We start from the raw sequence: 18,073 nt of genomic DNA, 5'->3' as shown, positions 1-18,073 counted from the left end.
TGTGAATATTTTGTAATATCAGCGAAACTATCAATGTATCGTAGTCTTTATAGAGAATTGCTTTTATCTCTTTTTAATTACCATTATTGGAAAGAAAATTAATATATAAATATTTCACATGCACTGAATAAATGCATGCAAAGCTTAAATACGAACAGTAAATTACGAATTATTAAAATCGTTTATTGTCATCGGTTCTTGATAATTGTTCAAAATTTTAAATTAATCGGACCGTTCAAAGTGGGTAAAAATCGAGTTCAAAGATTCCGTTACATACATACATACATTGATACAACCCAAGCTAATAAAAGTGTGGTAAGAATAATAAGAAACACAATAGGAGACAGAAATCCATGGAGCGTTTTGCTTCAACGCCTGCGCGCGGAAGCGGAATAGATGTTTATTTCAAACTAAACGCGCAACATTGACGAAGAAAATCGCAATTTAGGCGAAACGTGTCCGATTGTCTGTTATGTGACCCGTGCCCTGTCTCGCCTGCTTGAAAATCGCTTCATAAGTTCTAAGCTAAGCCAACAACTACTACCATGTTTCGGCCGACCCTTCCGCCTAAGCTTAGTCTGCTAGTTTAAGAGAAATTCGTATTATTTAGCTGTATCCCATCTCCCCCCCCCCCCCTCTCCCCTAGGAACTGGTATTAAAAACCCAATTTCATTTTTAGGTAACTATTATTGTGGCAAAATTTTCAAAATAATAAAAAGTGGCTATATCGTATATTTATCAAATAAAATTACATTAATTAAATAATAATAATTCCCAAAAGTAATACACAGATGTTAGGCTTAAATATTACATAACAGTATTATAACTTAAATTTGTGTAATCAAATCACTTTAAAATATTGAATGACAAATTCATTGTACAAATATATGCATAAGCTAAGACATTAATGGTCATAATAAATATTTAATAAAAAACCAACACCACTTTTAGAGGCTTTAGGAAAAAACCCCCTTAAAATTGTAAGTTGCCCAACATAGCTCAATAAGGAATTTTTAAAACATATTTATTTCCATGAACAAACAAAAGCACAGTATCATATTACAATCATAATATGGCTTTTTCCAAAACTAAGATGATTAAATTGATATTAAGTTGTCTATAAAAACCTATTTTGCATAATTCTGTTACCATTTACCATACATGTATTTTGAAAGGAAATAGCATTCAATAACCTGACCCAGGAAGTATATAATGCACATTAAGTATCTAATGTGCATTATAGTTTGGTCACCCTATACTCCTAAAAATTATACATCAGGGGAATCTGTTTAATTTAATACTTTTAAGATACATTTATATAATGAAAATAGTGCAATATACTAGAGTTCACTCTTTACTACTAGGATTACTGGTATTGTTGCCATCGGAGTGTAAATGCTCTATAGATGTAGACAATTGCTCCAAGCTCTGTACTAGCTGAGTCATTTTGTCCTTAGAAGTAGCTTCAAAGCTTTCATCAGTAGGTTTTTCTGCATCTCCATACAACTTGAAGTGCAATCTGGCGAGGTGCTCCTGTTGGTCGCGTATGTTGATCATCTGTTCCATACTACACCCAGTGCCAAATGCACTCAGTTTACCAGTATGGAAATCTTCGAGTAGCTCTAGAAGAGCCTTTTCCATGTGTTTGACGTCTGGTGTCTCTTTCGGGATGTGTTTTGGTCTATTGTTATTAGTGCGCATATAATCACGGTGTAGTCGTCGCTCGTTGACGTAAGACAACTTGGTAGCCTCGCTTATGCTGTTCCCAGCACTCGTGAAGGTCTGCCCGTGGTTCTTCGACGTCATGCTAGCCGCCCCACTGGACATCTTGTTACTCGTGACAGGAGAGGTGGCTGATTGCGATATCTTCGGCTCCTCTTCCTCCCCATCATTTTGCATTAGTTGTTGCGTTTCGTTCGCTTCCTCCAAATCCAAACTCATGTAGATTAAAAGATATGATTTCTTATCCTGTATAGTTCGATATCGATAAACGATATTCTGCGAATTTAGCGTGTACGATATCTTGTATAGTACCTTTTATGAGGTACAGACGTTGAAAATATATAAAAAAGGTATTCTGTGAATTTATATAAACAAAGAATTTTAATTCCCTTTAATAAAACTTTGTGTTTTATTAGTACAAATATTTATCTCAAATAAGTCAACTCAAATGTCAGTTCAATTGACAAATGACAAGTTTCTCTTTGTCTGCCTTACGGAACTTACGGCAGCAGTACAACAGATTAGATATAATGATAAAAATAAAGAGAAAATATACGCCTCAAACTCGATTTTAATAAAAAAATCTTTCCAAATCCAAACTATTAGCGATTTACAGAATTGAAATTAAGATTCGATTAACATTACATTAATTTAGACTAATTATTTATTTTTTAGTTTTTATGTGTGATCTGTAAACTGTTCCTAGCTGTCAAATAATTAAGTTACAAAAACGAGCAGCGAGGTAGGTTTTTGGAAAATTTGTTTTTAGTGGGAAATTAATACCTAATTTACTGTATTTACTGCTGATTTAAACTATAAATATATACTTTGCATTGTGGTATGAAAAATACATATTAATTTTTGAAAGAGAAAAATTCGTGCCTTCGTCCATTGTCCGTTTTTTCTGGCCACATCCTCATTTTATTGTGGCACATGTTTCGCTCTAGTACCGACAAAAAATTAATAGTCTTTTCGTTCAGTGCATTTACCTTTAATATTGGTCGTGTTTTCTACAGGTGAGTGATCTACGAAGTGATATTTGATGAGTGTACGTGGTCGGTGCAATTGCGAGTTTTGCAATTTGCATTTACCTATTTACGTCGCTGTCACTGAAGTTGAGTTATCGAGGACGAAAGGAGGGTTATAATGACGTCGTCCAGTCTCGATCCGCAACTGCGAAACCGCTTGACAAGATTTATCCATACCGGCAACGAAATACCCAAGTACTTCCCGGGTTGCTGGACCGCCGCTAAATACTTCGAAATCGACAGTCTGCAAGTGATAACCGATGCACTCGAGAACAGGGAAAACCATGCCGAAGTCATTGATATTATATTGCAGGTAACTTTCATAGAACTTTTAAAAAAATGCTTTTTATTGTAATTGATATTAATTTCGAAAACAATATCTAATGTTTTGTTTTTGAATTTAAAGCGAGAGGAGTGGGGAATTTATGGGTAACTGGAACATACTTACTGTATACTTACCCTTTAATTATTTAATAAATTGTATGGAGATTAATTTAGTCAATGACTAGAAACCATGTCTAATTTTTCCTATATGTTTTCCAGGGTCTATTCTATGTACTTATTTATGTATACAACATTGTTCGTATAAGATATAAAAAGTATTTAAATATTTTAGGCATATAAAAATGGCTGGTACACTAGATTCGAGACCATTGCATTTGCGTTCACAAAATGTCTTCTTGTTGGGCCTCCAGCTGTCAAAGAAGCTACATACAAGGCTGCCGTAGAGATAAGCAAGACTGAAGACATGATGTTCTTCAATAAATTTACTAGATTATTTCAAACAGGTAATTATTTTCATCACAAAATCAGATATAAATAGGTATCTGATATTGAATAATAAACTTTTTATAAAACATTCGTGTATTCTAATAGTAGAAGCCAGATTTTATAACAGTATAACTAAATAACAGTTCTGTAACTAACTGTTGATTACGTTATACAAATAAATAAATCATAAATTATTAAGACAACCAGCAAGTAAAGAGACTGTTTAAGTCATCGTGAAATATGTGTTCATTGATGTATAAAACTTGCAGTTTTAGGACAATAAATTGTAATATTAAACTAAATTTATTTTGTTACTTCTCTAACTAACGTATTATAATACTACAATAGACATCAGACCGAATTACGCCCATTTTATTGTCATAGGAAATGGACGTGGATGGTGCAGATACATTACTGAGTGGTATCTAAGCAAAGACCCCCTAGAGCTGGCAAAAGAGGTTACTAGAGTCAGAGCTAGATACGGGCGCTCCCACAAAATCCTCATGAAGAAATCTCATGTTAAAGTTGATCGTGACCACAAAGGTAATCCAGACGTGCATTTTTATTCTGATTCAGTCTGTTTCTTGCACTGTCTATTGTAATATTCTTTCCACTTTTTTTTACTTTTAACCTTTTTCTTTCAAGTTTCTTTAACAACGGCATTCAATATTAAGAATTTTATTGATTGCAACTTCATATAAAAATACTTTTGAATATGCTTGTTAGAACTGTAAACACTACACAATAGAGACATTTTAAAAACATTTTCACTAAAATGCAATAAAGTAAAAATGTGGTTTCATATTATGAATCTATTCACTGTAACGTAAAGAATTTATCATGCAATCATATCATTTAACATGCAAAGGGAGCCTTTTCTAGTGATGGTATAATGACAATTATTTTTTATTTTTTTAAATGTAGCAAGGGACGCAATTGTAAAGTATGTCATCTTTGGACTAAAGCGCGCGAAACAGATGATTGACTGTGAAGAGACGAAGGAGATTTACGATTACATTCAGAAAGTGGAAGATTTCCGTCACTGCGAGGATCCAGTTGCTGCAGCAGATATGGTCACACAAAACCATTTCACCCTGGATCATGTACCTGCACATCTACTTACTACGCAAGATGTAAGTTACTTAGTAAATTAGATAGTGATCTGTTAATTAGATAGCAATTGAGCGTGTTTGGAAATTCGGCTTCCGTACTAGTAGATTCAACTTTCGAATTCCTGACACGCATCTCTCGTTTTTCGTAGTTATTTATTATCTGTATACAGTAATAACATTTTTAAGTGTGTATGTACTATGTATACAAATATTGACTATACATTTTTTCCGTGTAGGTAACATACATGCAATACAATTATATTTTAATCTAATTATAAACTAGAAACCCCAGTGTATTTATTACTGGGTTACTGGGACACATTAGTCACATAACCCCTTTACGTAGGGCAACAGCCTTTGTCGTATACAAATCCCTTGTGTCACATCCATATTAATATACTTACCAAAGGAAAATGATAGTGAGGCTGACTTTCTAAAATAATTCTGTTTATATTAATTGAATATTTTTAATATATTGCTAAGTTCACTAGATCACTTACAAGATCAATTAAAAAAATCACATCTTATTGCTTCATTTCATTTTGCCATATAAGAGTACTGCTGCATTACTATCTTAGATTAGAAATTCATATTATGGTGTTCTAATTAGTCATGATGCAAACATTTTAATGAGGTATTCCTACTTTACACTCAGATTACCTTTGACTCAGAGTAAATCCTATATGGTATTGGTTACAGGTATCTAAATAGACTCTTTTGACATTTAACAGTTTTTAAAATTGAGATTTATCACTATTTTAGATTTGGGATGCTATTTTGCCAGAGATGCCACTAGACCAACTCCTGTATAACATCCAACGTGTTCACAATATGGGCTTCCTTACCAATGAATCCACGACCACTGCCGTTCTGTTATCCTTGCTTAACAACAAGGATGTTGTACAGAAATCGAAAGTAACACCCCTGGAAGTATACATTACTCTGTGCAATTATAAAAAGAAGTCGAAGTAAGTCTTTATGCATACTTAATTTATTTTGATTAGTTAAACTTAGTTTATTTTAAACTAGCTTTTAGCCACTGCTTTGCTGGCATGAAAGTGTAGATAAATGAATGTGTGAACAAACATACTCAGATGTGCATTTACAATATTAAGTTAGGATTACTTTCCTTTAAAAAATGCTTTCGTTTAAGTTAGTTCGTGTAAAGGACAGTTGTTTATACACAATGAGGTCTACCGTTTTAAACCTTTCACTGAAAGATCAATAAAGTGCATTTTTATGATTCTTTAGTATGTATTTTACAAACAGACCCTTGAAATATGAAAAGGCCAAAGTGGTCTTGGAGAGACAGCAACGCCGACGCACTCGTCAGATTTTCGACACCAAGACCCAACAGTGGGAGTGGGCTGTCAGCAGGAGACATCCCAAGGAAGTTAAATTCTGGGGTTAGTAAATAGTGACTGCAAATTATGTACTGCAAAATACATAGTGCATTGTTAATCATAATCGCACACAAATGGTTCGATCCTCTAGCAGGGACACAACTGAGTTTAACAATTTTAAGTATGATTTTTTGTGCAGATTATTTTGTTTTTATATAAGCACGTGGTAGTGTTAAAGATTGAAAATTAAAACAGCATCTATTATTAAACTAATTTTTATTTATTGGCCTTTGGCATACATTCGCAAATTATTTTTTACAGGCATCGATCATCCGCCAAACCCTGCTATTCTTGCTGCGTTGAACAAGCTCATTGATCAGACCTGGCTCCTGACAGAGCCCACGAACCAGAAGTACCTCATTACCATGGATATGAGACACAATATGTTTAAAGGTACTATAATAATTGAGAGTAGTCATAAAGTATCTCAATTATTGGAATTCATAATAATTTATCATGTTCTTTTCATTGGAATGCAGCTATGTTTCAAGAAGATAGTAAGCTTGTCTTTAGTTCTATTAATGAAGCCAAATTAGCCTACCATAGTAAATGAAAAATACAGTAGAACCCGCTTAAGACGATCACGTTTAATACGATTTCTCGCATAATACGTCATTTTCTTCTAGTCCCTGCATTTTGAGACATGTTTTCATACATTTTTTTAACGCTTAATACGCTTCGACATCCCGTTTAATACGCCTAATTCGTAACTGGCTGAAGGAACTGGTAATACAACCGATGGATCAGGGAATAATAAAGGTCCTTAAACAAGGTTACAGGACGAGACTTATCGTTATCTTCAAGAAGTGGAACGCTCTGATAGCAAACGACCCTTGACCGTGCATGATGCGATTTTAACATTGCCGCGGCATGGGAAGCAATTATGCTTGAAACCATTCAAAATTGTTTCAAGAAGCAGGTTTCAGGAATAACGGGGTTGACGTCATGGTGGAAGAAGAAGAACAACACGTGATATTGCAGGGTTTTCCTGAATATTCTTCTATTGATGGCAATGTGGCAGCCTACGACATAACAATCCATTGAAGATCTTATAGTTTTGTCTTATCCCGCTTAATACGTTTTCTCGCTTAAGACGCGTTTTTGGTTGGGTCCCTATGAAATCGTCTTAAACGGGTTTTACTGTACATTGTTTATTGAACAGGGCTTTCCCTGAAATGAACACTGGATTTTTGCGCAATATATTTATTATAAACTCGTTTTTGGTACTTAATATCAATTGGAAGCTTATGACAACCCTTCAAAGGGCTCATATATAAAAATAGTCGTGACCTAATATAATTCGCCAAGTACGAGTTGAACTCTCTTATGGAGGCTTCCATACCAGCAAAAATTAAAATAAATTTATTAACATATGTTTTATTGTTCTTATTTGTATTTATTATAATAGCAGTTACAGTAGTAAATGGTTTGTAAAAATTTCAACTGCCTTCCTGGTACGGTTTAACAGTTAGATCGAAAAATGCCGAAAATACGGATTTTTTGTATGGAGACTTCCTTTAATATTCATCTTTATTCTATTTTTATGTTGTTATAGAGGCCACCATTATGCATCCTGTTTAAAAATTCCAAGTGTCTATCTATTATGGTCCAGAGATAGAGCCCTGTGGCAGACGGACAGAGCGAATTCTTAGTAATGGGGTTCCGTTTTTACCCCTTGGGTACGGAACCCTAAAAATTACCTTTATTATTTAATTTGTTAATTGCAAGTGGATAAGATCTATTTGTTTCTCAGGTCGTCATTTCTGCAAAAACTTTATAGTGACGAGGAAGGCCAAAAAGGCAGCAAAAGCAATCGTCGTTGCTGCTAACACCACCAACGGCGGTGGCGGCGGCGACACTGACACCGAGACCAAGGAGAGCAAGAAGCACTTGCACGCCGAGTGTTTCTACAACAAGAACGTGACGCCTGGACATGCGGGTAACTTGAATTGCAATGATTGCAATACATACGCAAACAAAGCATACATACGCAAACAAAGCATACACCATACAATATATCGTACACGCATACATATGCGCGCACACACATATAAACAAACATAGACACACTAGCTCATTCAATCTTATTTTTAACTGACTTCAAAAAAGGAGTTCCTGTATTCGACCCCTATGTTACATACATAGGACAGTCCGCGTAAAACTGTTAGTCCGCTCTGAATACAGAAATGAATCGCGTCGCCATAGCAAATTGTATGACTATACCTGCTCGCAACTCATAGTGGACTAGCAGTTTGGCGCGGACTATACACATCTAAGTTTGTCCACGATTTTCTTAAAAAAATATTGATCCAATTTGATTTTACTTATTTGCCTTCTGCACGCCAAAACTATCTTGTGATACATAACCTATATTTCGTTTAACATGTTATTTTCAGTTTACTTATGTACCATGAATTATTTTAGCTATTGTTTTGGCTCTACAACTGTTGAAACGTGAGAAGAACGTAAAGCTTGCGGTGTTTACGGACGATGGCGTACAACTTGTGACTATTGAACGCAATTTCTCCAGCATTGAGGAGGCTGAGTTTGTCTTTAGGGTAAGAACCAAATGGAAAGAACAATACATCAATGTAATTATCACTCAGAACATTCCTTTTCCAACATATTTTTTTTTGCGACGGGTAGTTGCAAATAACATACGCAAATTTAGTGTGCTCCTTATTTTCTTTAATTAAAATTATTAATTGACCTAAATTTAATCTGCACATGCATTAGTTTTATAGTAAACCCTACTATACTCACTATCTACTATCACTTTACAAGTCATTTCTCCTAATCACTTACTTGGGCTTAATTGCATCTACCTAAGTAATATGGATGTACAACTGGTGAACAATCTGGAGGAGCTGGAGAAGATATTCTCTTCACGCATGGCTGATTATGAGGCCAAACTGCAGAAGTGCTCAGCTAGTGCAAGTTCAGTGCATCCTGACATCGCTTCCCTGTCCCGTGAGTTCACTGAATTTAAGTCTTTTGTCTGGCAAACTTTAAGTACAATAAAATCCCAAATGGAACTCCTTTCACTTGGTTTGGACAGACATGAAACTTTCATGCGCAGGAAGGTGTTATTATTCCATGGACTGCCTGAAAAGGACAATGAAAAACTTCATGAGACGATATACAACATTATATCCGACAAAATGAAAGTGACCGATACATCAATGGATAACTTACGTGTATGTCATCGTCTGGGTACTTTTAAAGGCAAGATTAGACCAGTTCTCGTCAGGTTCCATGACATCCAACATCGGCAGGCCATATGGGACAGTAAAACAACTCTCAAAGGTACCGGGGTCACTATCTCTGAGTTCTTGACCCAAGTGCGGCATAGGGCTTTTATGTCAGCACGGAAGCATTTTGGCATGAAGAACTCCTGGACGGTTGAAGGTAAAATTATGGTTCTCCTTCCAAATAAATCGAAACGGAAAATTGAATCCATGGTAGAACTTCAGTCACTTATTGCACAATATCCATCGGAGACCACTGGTGCAGCCTGTGAGTCAAGCCATTCCGCACAATTGTCCCCTAATAACGCCGCAACTAAGAGTACTAATGCTGCCCGGAAAACCCGACGCCGATAGCTTTTCAATATCCTAGTTGTTTACAACAAATTAATACGTAAACACTAACTGAACTATCCCGTAAAACTTTCAGATTTGGTCGCGTAATACTATGCGAATTTATGAGTTTATTTGTCGGTATGCTAAAATAATATTTATCACTTTACTCGCCTTGTTTACACATTTAAATTCATTAATCCGTTGTGTATAATATAAGGAATATAATTGCATGTTAGCAACCAAAAGTCAGAACTGACAATTGACATTATGACATTTAACGTGTGTCGCTTGTGTTTGACAACGTCAAGAACAGTCTACGTTCCGTTACCCATATCACGTTTACATTGTTAAGTGACTCTCATGCTATTCTTTGTAGTATGTGTGCTGTGTGTTGATGTTTATAATTAATTATTTTTAGCGTCAATTTTGTCCTTAATTTTATTTTGTTTGTTCTTTTTTTTTTCTCTCTCTTCTGTTTACTTTACCTATGCCTTACATAACTATTTCTTTTTGTTTTTTTCTTTTTATAAATCTTTTTTTTTGTGTATTACTAAAATATTGTATCATTTTAATAGATATAATTGTGAATTTCTTTCAACACACCTGATAGTGAGTAATTCGTAGGTTTGTGCATCGATTTTGTTTAATTTTTTATCTTATTTTTTATTTTTTGTAATATACTTATTGTTACATTTGTTATAGTATATATATTATGGATGATTTCATTGATATAAATGATAGTTTTTTTTCATGCTCTTCATCAAACAGCAGTTTTATTAGTGCGGACAGTGATTCTTCTGCCTGTCTAACCTTGCATGACCAGATATCCGCTACTTACGCCAGTTATTTACCCAACTTTAATATTGTTCATATAAATGCGCAGAGTATTCCGGCACATTATTCCGACCTTCTGGCATCTTTTAGCACTGCTCATCTGGACGCAGTACTAATCTCGGAATCCTTCCTTAAACCCTCTCTTCTTTCCTCCCAGTTCGCGTTACCAGGATATGTCCTTATCCGCAATGATAGAATCGGTAAAGGTTGCGGAGGTGTTTGCATTTACCTACGCGCTGATATTCCGTTTAAAGTGGTTAGTGCTTCCCCTTCTCAATACACCGAGTCAGCGGAATACTTATTTATTGAAGTCATTATTCATACCTCTAAAGTGTTACTCGGTGTATTGTACTGCCCTAATCTGAATATTGACTATTTTAGCACCCTAGACGATATTTTAGTAGACATGTGTCCTATTTTTGACCATGTCATAATAATGGGAGACTTTAACACATGTTTGTTAAGAATGATCTCCGCGCCTCTAAACTTCAAACTTTGTTAACTTCTTACAATCTTCATATTCTGCCACTTGGGCCAACTCACCATTTTCCTAACTGCACCCCGTCTCTTTTAGACCTCATGATTGTCTCATCACCTGGTAACGTCGATACACATGGGCAACTCACTTCTTCTTTTTCATACCATGATCTTGTGTATCTATCTTATCGTATCCGTTCTTCTAAGCGTAAATCGCAATATCTTATTCTTCGTAGTTATAAAGGCATCGACTTGGAGGCATTGCGACGTGACGCCGATGCTATAGACTGGACATTGCTTATGAACAGCGCCAGCATCGACGACAAGGTGCGCGAGTTCAACTATCAGATACTCAGATTATACAACCATCACGCACCCCTTAGACGTGTCAAAATCAAGCATGCTCCTGCTCCTTGGCTTACCCCGGCTATCAAGCATTACATGGGTCTTAGGGATAAAGCCAAGAAGAAATATAAACGTTGTCCATCAGAGCGGAATCTGGTCATGTTTAAACAGCTACGGAATCGCTGCAATCGTCTGTGTAGAGATGCTAAGAGACGCTATTTCCACGACTCTCTTGTCAATCGTAGCTCCGCTGAGGTTTGGAAATTCCTTAAATCAGTAGGCATTCGCAAAACTTCACCTGTTGTTGATAGTGATATGGATCTAAACCACTTAAACAAACATTTCTCTTTAACGCCTTCTTGTTTGGATCCAGTCACTAAGAACAACACGTTACTTTCTCTATTAAATTCTCCCAGGCCGTCTTGTTCGCCATTTAACCTCACGGTAGCTACGGAAGAAGACGTTAAAACATCGATTAAGGCAATTACTTCGACCGCGGTTGGAAATGACAATTTGTGCTCAAAAATGATCTCACCTATACTTGAAAACATCCTTTCTGTAATTTCTCATATTTTGAACTTCTCTTTATCGTCCTGTACATTCCCTTCAGCTTGGAAACTGGCTAACATCACCTCTGTGCCGAAAAAAGCAAACCCCATTTCACTGTCCGATTTTCGTCCTATCTCAATTCTGCCTTTTCTTTCTAAAGTACTTGAGCACATTGTCCATAAGCAACTTTCATCCTTTCTATTTGACAACTCTCTTCTTAGCCCTTACCAATCTGGTTTCCGACCCGGTCATAGCACCGTAACTGCGCTGCTAAATGTCACAGATGATATTCGTTGGGCGATAGAAAATAAATCTATAACTGTATTAATTCTGTTAGACTTTAGCAGTGCTTTTACCTCCGTGGACTTCGATATCCTTACCGGTATTCTCAGTTCAATTAACGTCTCAACTTCTGCCGTCACATGGTTTAATTCCTATCTTCGAGGACGGTCACAGCGGGTCCACCAGGGGGAGTATTTCTCGGACTGGTGTGAACTCTCTGCTGGCGTTCCTCAAGGTGGCGTTCTCTCTCCTTTGCTTTTCTCTATCTTTATTAATTCCATTACAAAAATGATATCCTCAAACTTCCATCTTTATGCAGACGATTTGCAGCTTTATCGTCACTTTACGGTGCCTAACGCCCTCAGTGAAATTAGCAAACTGAATGACGATCTTCTTGGAATTACTGAATGGGCTAAGGCATTTGGAATTTTGATTAATCCAAATAAAACACAAGCCATTATTATTGGTAGCAAATACTATCGCAATCAATTGGATTTCACAACACTACCAAAATTAATCGTTGATAACACTCACATTCCGTTTACTGATACAGTAAAGAATCTTGGCGTTATTCTTGACTCTAACTTATCGTGGGATGCTTATGTGCGGGAAGTGAGCCGTAAGGTCCACTATACTTTGCACTCACTTAAATGCCTTCAAGGTTTTTTGCCCTTTAGAACTAAGATTTCCCTATCTCAAACTCTCATACAGCCGATTTTAGATTATGCGGACGCGTGCTATTTGGATGCTACAGAGGAGTCATTAAATAAACTTGAGCGCTTGCAAAATCTTTGTATTAGATTCATTTTTGGCCTACGAAAATTTGATCGTGTTTCCCATTTTCGCAAGGATCTCAAGTGGCTCCCAATCCGACTTCGCAGGAATACTCGAATCCTCTGTCTCCTCTATAATATCTTGAAAAACCCTTCCTCTCCTTCGTACCTGCAGCATCGTTTCTCGTATGCACGGCCTTCTCTGGCACCCTGCAGGTCACACCTTAAATCTCTTTTAAATTACCCATCCCATAAAACCTCTCTTTATTCTCACTCCTTCTCTGTTCATGCGGTTAGACTGTGGAATTCACTTCCGCCTAATATTCGTCTCTCTAAGACTATCACTATATTTAAACGTAAAGTTAAAGAGTATTACCTGTCACTTTCATAACTAATTGTATATGTGTATTTTCGGTATGTATCCATGTATGTTATATATATATATATATATATATATATATATGTATGTATATATAGTATATATTTATTATTATTATTGATATATATTTTTTTTTTGCACACTAATTTTGCCTTTCGCATGCACATTCCTGTCCCAGGGTTGCTGGAAGAAATTCCATTCGGGAATAAGCAATCCTTTGTACCTTATTTCTATGACTTCTGTATTATATGATTTATTTTGTGTACAAAAACTTATTAAATAAATAAAAATAAATATTTTATGTAACAGAAGTAGCATGTAGTCCACCGAATAAAAAGAAATGGAAACAAAAAACAATGGCATTATTAAACGGAGTTTTATTACAAATGAGTTGCTTAAGTTACTTAAGAAATAATTTGGAACATATCTGCGTCACACTTTCCAAACCAGATCAGGTATCTTTAAGAATCATTTGTTATGAAACAATGTAAAATATAAAAATTCTTCAACAGAAAGCTAATCTTGGAAAAGTTCAGTTGGACGCACCAATAGAATGGGCGACTAAGACCAACCAGAAATTCGACGTGTTCATTAACATGGTTGACCGTGTCTCCCGCTACATGGAGCTGGACATCAAAGACCGTGGGGGTCGCGGCCCAGGAGGGAGATATGGACCTCCGCCTTCTCCAGAGAAGAAGGTTGCCGACCACTGCCCCGTGCGTGCGTTGGAGCGCTATAGAAACTCTTCTGGCATTCATGATGCTAAGTGAGTATGATCGTTGCATCGACATCTTCCTATAGAATAGAATAGGTACATAATCAGGTGTTACAAAATTTAGGTCCTCTTATTCTGCTAACAATATGGTAGCATGCAAATGAAAGGAAATAAAATAAAAATTACTTATCATACGATTATAAAAAAAAGAAAAATGTATATGTATTTCTAATCCATACTTTTGACACTTGGTTTATGTTTATAGTAATAGTATTTATTGTTTTGAAAATATATAGAATTCAGTTTTAAGATGATGTTTAATAATAACATCAACCTTATAGTTAATTAAATTAACTGGAAAAAATCGATACTTAATAAATGTCTATTATAAGAAACACTAGGTGCATCAAACATTCGATCTGAGTTCTTACTTTGAACAGATCACTGCATCGTGGTCTGCCCAGACTAAGCAAAAATTGCATAGTAAGATCATAGATTAGTAAAGATACTTCGGCGCCTTGAAATTGAATGAAACAACAAACGGCTTATTATAGTAAGTTATTTTTTTGAATTCTTGACATATAAAAATATTTTTAGAGAAAATTACGAATAAATAACTAATACTGCGTAATTTACAATTACAATGTACAATTTACATAATAAATAAATAATTATTTCAAATATTTTAGGGACATTTTAGCATTTCAATTCTCAAAACTGGGTACATTTTCTTGTTAGGAGTGAGTAATCTTTACTAATCTATGAGTAAGATTTTAAGAAATTGAAATATCAAGTGACTCCATTCGTATTAAAAAAGGCTGCGCACATATTCGGACCACTAAGGATCCGCTCGGTAAATACTTGGCGCCCGGTGTGTAATAACAATATCATACTCTCATTAATAACATATTTAATCTTCAGGTTGATAGTGATGTCGTTGGCTTCACACCGCGTGGGCACTACCGACGGCAGCCACGAGGGCGTGCTCGACATCATCGGCATCGACGAACACGTGCCCAAGGTCATAGACGCCTTCGTCCGTGGCGAGTTCAAGTAAACTGTCATCTCCTTTCGTCTACTGTCAATCCCTTCTGACAAACGACGGATTCCAGTACGCAATTCTCAGGACTTATTCAGTGAGACGGAAAGGCTGTCAAAATCAGTAAAGTTCAGATATACTTCTACTAAATGTTTAGGATTACCAAGATGAAAATATCTAAATAAAGAGCAATATAATGTACTAAATATACATTCGTGGATATTAGATAACATAGTATAAAATAAATAATTTTACTTAAAATTTAAGTAATTATCTTTTTGTAAATTTATAAAAAACGTATATTTGGATGTTTGTACGTCAGCTAAATATCATTATTCTGTCAATCTGAATAGGGCTTAAATCTTACTTCAGTATTTCTTTATTTTCAATTTTATGAAAACCGTGATAAGGTCTGAACCCCATAGCAAGCAATTCTAATATAAATCGAATACGTAATTGCTAACTATAAAAGTCTGACATATAAATTGTATCGCGTGTTGGGGAACGTATGACGAAAAATCAATTTAAATACTATCAGGTGGTGCGGTTCAATCAAAAAAAAAAAAGCTTCAATCAAAGAAAATATTATTGCAAGGAGCTAAAATGTGTGTTTATTTATTATTTGGACCATCATTTTATTGTTTACGCATGTGTCCAAGTGAATATTTAGGCGAACGCCTGTTTCCGATCTCTGTCCCAAGTTCGAAACGAGTTTTTTGTTTTTATCGTTTATTATCATTATTTAAGTAGTTAGTAGCATATAAGCTTCAACGCTAGTAAAAAATATGAAAGCTTATAAACAAAGCAATTACCACAGCCACGTTGTGACGACGACAGAACAATTCACTTGATTATGTGTAGTTGTTTTGTCGCATTACATTTATTTTAAGAATTGTTTAGAACTAAGCTTGTGCAAGCATAATCATTATTTGTAGCATTAAGTATATTTGCAACATTAAATCAACTCATTTTGGAGCATCACCATAATTTTTTTACCAATTCCTCATGTTGCAGGAAGAGATTATATAGAAACAATTGTTCTTGAATTAATTGTTACATGTAATATGGATACTCTATAATGATATAAGCCTAGGTGTGGACCCAGTTTTATTTGGCTCTATTATGTATAGCATATTGTTCGTAACAGGGTCTTTTCGGTTATTCTAAAATTTGGCATCTGACGCTCACTATATTCACTAGTATGTGTTCATTTATGACTGGTGGTGAGGTGACAATATTAGACGGAAATCACTTTTCTTTAATTATAAAAGTTGTATTTCACTAACTAATTGTATAATGTCCATGACATGTTTGCGCGCCAGTACTGGGTTTATTTTCTAGTTATTGAGTTTCAAATTTTATTTATTTACTGTTCAAATATACTTTATTTTTAGGTTGAGGTTGTGCGTGATAAATGATCTTTCCTATTTGCCAAAGTGAAATATGCATTTGTAATTTTTATTCATGTCGTACTGGCTGGCAAACATTGTATTAGTAGTTAATAATAATAATCATATCCTTTTTATGTACACTAAGGCACTTCATACATTGGACACTCAGAATTTGGTAACTCGAACCCTATATTTGTAGTTGCTATGGTAGTGGACTATACCTTTGTACGATCTTTACGATCCGCATTTCGAAGTTGCTGAGTGTCGGAAAATTAAGACGTATACTTTAAATTCATATGTACGAAGTGTCTTACTTGAAAACTGGTACATGCTCATATTTGTATTCTTATCGAGTGAAAAACGATTATATAAAATGTTTTTATATATCAAGTCAACTATGTATTTTTAGCGATTATTATTTATTTCTATTTAAACTAAAGTAATACTTTATACCCACTAAAAGTGCAAGTAAAATATGATGCACATTACATGTCATAATAGGTATGTATTGACCTCATCAAGTTATATAAAGCCGAATTAAAAAAATATCTTTAATGAATTAATGAGATGGGCAGGTATCAGATTTCTTATTATTTGTAGATTAAGTAAATCCGTTTGGAAGTGTTGGTTAATTTTGAACTAATATAAACGGAATTTTCAGAATCTGTGATCACTTGGTACTCTCTCGAGTTTAAGTATTTTTTATATCGGGTAATTATTAATCTTCAAAAGTAACAAAAACTCGAAATTGCTAGTTATTACGCTTTTTATCTTGTATGTTATTTTGTTTTAATTTTTTAGACGAACATTCTCAATGGACCATTGCATTCGCTATTTATTTTTTATTTTATTGCGATTGGTCTTTAGTGTGACGTTTCATGAAGTAAATAACAAATATTGTAATACTAAAATTATTGTTAATGTAACTTTAACATTAATAATTTTAGATTTACTTTATGGTTTGTCACCAACTTATTAGCGTAAAGCACATTGGAAGTACGGAACCAGGTTTAACCCAGGACACCACTTCAACCAATGTTGATATATTATTGTAGCTAAGTTGAGTACATGCTGATGCTTATTTCTTAGAAAATTGCATTCTGTGATTGAGTGATGCCTTGGCAACTTCAAAACTAGTGATATTGGTAAAACAAGGCTGAGATTCTCCTAATAACTTGAAACATTAAAACAGCCTATCTAGGAATAGTAGTAAAATTAACATTAACAAAAGAATGGTTGAAGATAACAGTTGAAGGTTTGCTCTAATTTCAAATTATTTTTCTTTAAAAAACTCACAAATTGTATCAAAAAATTGAAATCTGGAGAATAAATCAATGCATTTCTAAAAATGTACATCCGTCCCGTTTTAAAAATTGTGTAATGATTCCATATAAAACATTTAAGTTTAGTGCACGTTAATAACTGTTATGTTTTAACTTATTCACAGCGGCATATAAATTGCACTCAATGAATAACAAAATGTAACAAACATTTCTAAAATGTATGCATGTTTGTTTTCATAATAAATAAAGTTTTAAATAAGTACGTAATTGTGTTTTATTAAGAAGAATTAACCTATGTTCTATGAATATTGAGTCATGACTCATGTTGGTTAGGTGATGCCTTCCAAATATAGTACTGCAAACTTCTCTATTATGTGTGTGGCGGGGGC

At 34.8% G+C, this 18,073-nt stretch overlaps 2 protein-coding genes across 4 annotated transcripts; one reads left to right on the top strand and one right to left on the bottom strand.

Moving 5' to 3' along the window:
* Positions 1-714: 714 nt before the first annotated feature.
* Positions 715-2,184, bottom strand: LOC140746897 (uncharacterized). The gene has a single exon (XM_073079047.1). It carries the CDS (start codon positions 1,939-1,941, stop codon positions 1,348-1,350), a length of 594 nt encoding a protein of 197 aa, XP_072935148.1. The 5' UTR covers positions 1,942-2,184; the 3' UTR covers positions 715-1,347.
* A 151-nt stretch (positions 2,185-2,335) lies between these two features.
* LOC140746896 (RNA-binding protein RO60) lies at positions 2,336-17,946 on the top strand. Of its 3 annotated transcripts, none has more exons than XM_073079046.1 (12): positions 2,336-2,464; positions 2,739-3,063; positions 3,367-3,538; positions 3,906-4,064; positions 4,446-4,654; positions 5,396-5,601; positions 5,903-6,039; positions 6,298-6,429; positions 7,790-7,975; positions 8,461-8,594; positions 13,769-14,022; positions 14,893-17,946. In XM_073079046.1, the coding sequence occupies exons 2-12, from the start codon at positions 2,869-2,871 to the stop codon at positions 15,026-15,028; spliced, it is 1,920 nt and encodes a 639-aa protein (XP_072935147.1). In that variant the 5' UTR covers positions 2,336-2,464; positions 2,739-2,868; the 3' UTR covers positions 15,029-17,946. The 3 variants fall into 3 exon arrangements, with proteins under 3 accessions (XP_072935147.1, XP_072935144.1, XP_072935146.1); XM_073079043.1 differs by having other exon boundaries at positions 5,885-6,039; XM_073079045.1 differs by lacking the exon at positions 2,336-2,464 and adding an exon at positions 2,497-2,560 and having other exon boundaries at positions 5,885-6,039.
* Positions 17,947-18,073: the final 127 nt, after the last annotated feature.

The sequence above is a fragment of the Epargyreus clarus genome, unplaced genomic scaffold (genome assembly GCF_041222505.1).
Source record: "Epargyreus clarus isolate Ecla_fem2 unplaced genomic scaffold, WU_Ecla_fem_2.2 ptg000014l, whole genome shotgun sequence".
Taxonomy (NCBI): Eukaryota; Metazoa; Arthropoda; class Insecta; order Lepidoptera; family Hesperiidae; genus Epargyreus; species Epargyreus clarus.
This window is presented reverse-complemented; position numbering and strand designations above follow the sequence as displayed.

What these genes read in the sequence shown, in the direction of transcription:
- LOC140746897 (XM_073079047.1), bottom strand. Translation starts at nt 1,941, where the DNA reads ATGAGTTTGGATTTGGAGGAAGCGAACGAAACGCAACAACTAATGCAA.
- LOC140746896 (XM_073079043.1), top strand. Translation starts at nt 2,869, where the DNA reads ATGACGTCGTCCAGTCTCGATCCGCAACTGCGAAACCGCTTGACAAGA. An exon ending in ATCTACTTACTACGCAAGAT is followed by an intron (nt 4,655 to 5,395) that starts GTAAGTTACTTA and finishes TCACTATTTTAG; the next exon opens with ATTTGGGATGCTATTTTGCC. An exon ending in AATTATAAAAAGAAGTCGAA is followed by an intron (nt 5,602 to 5,884) that starts GTAAGTCTTTAT and finishes ATGATTCTTTAG; the next exon opens with TATGTATTTTACAAACAGAC.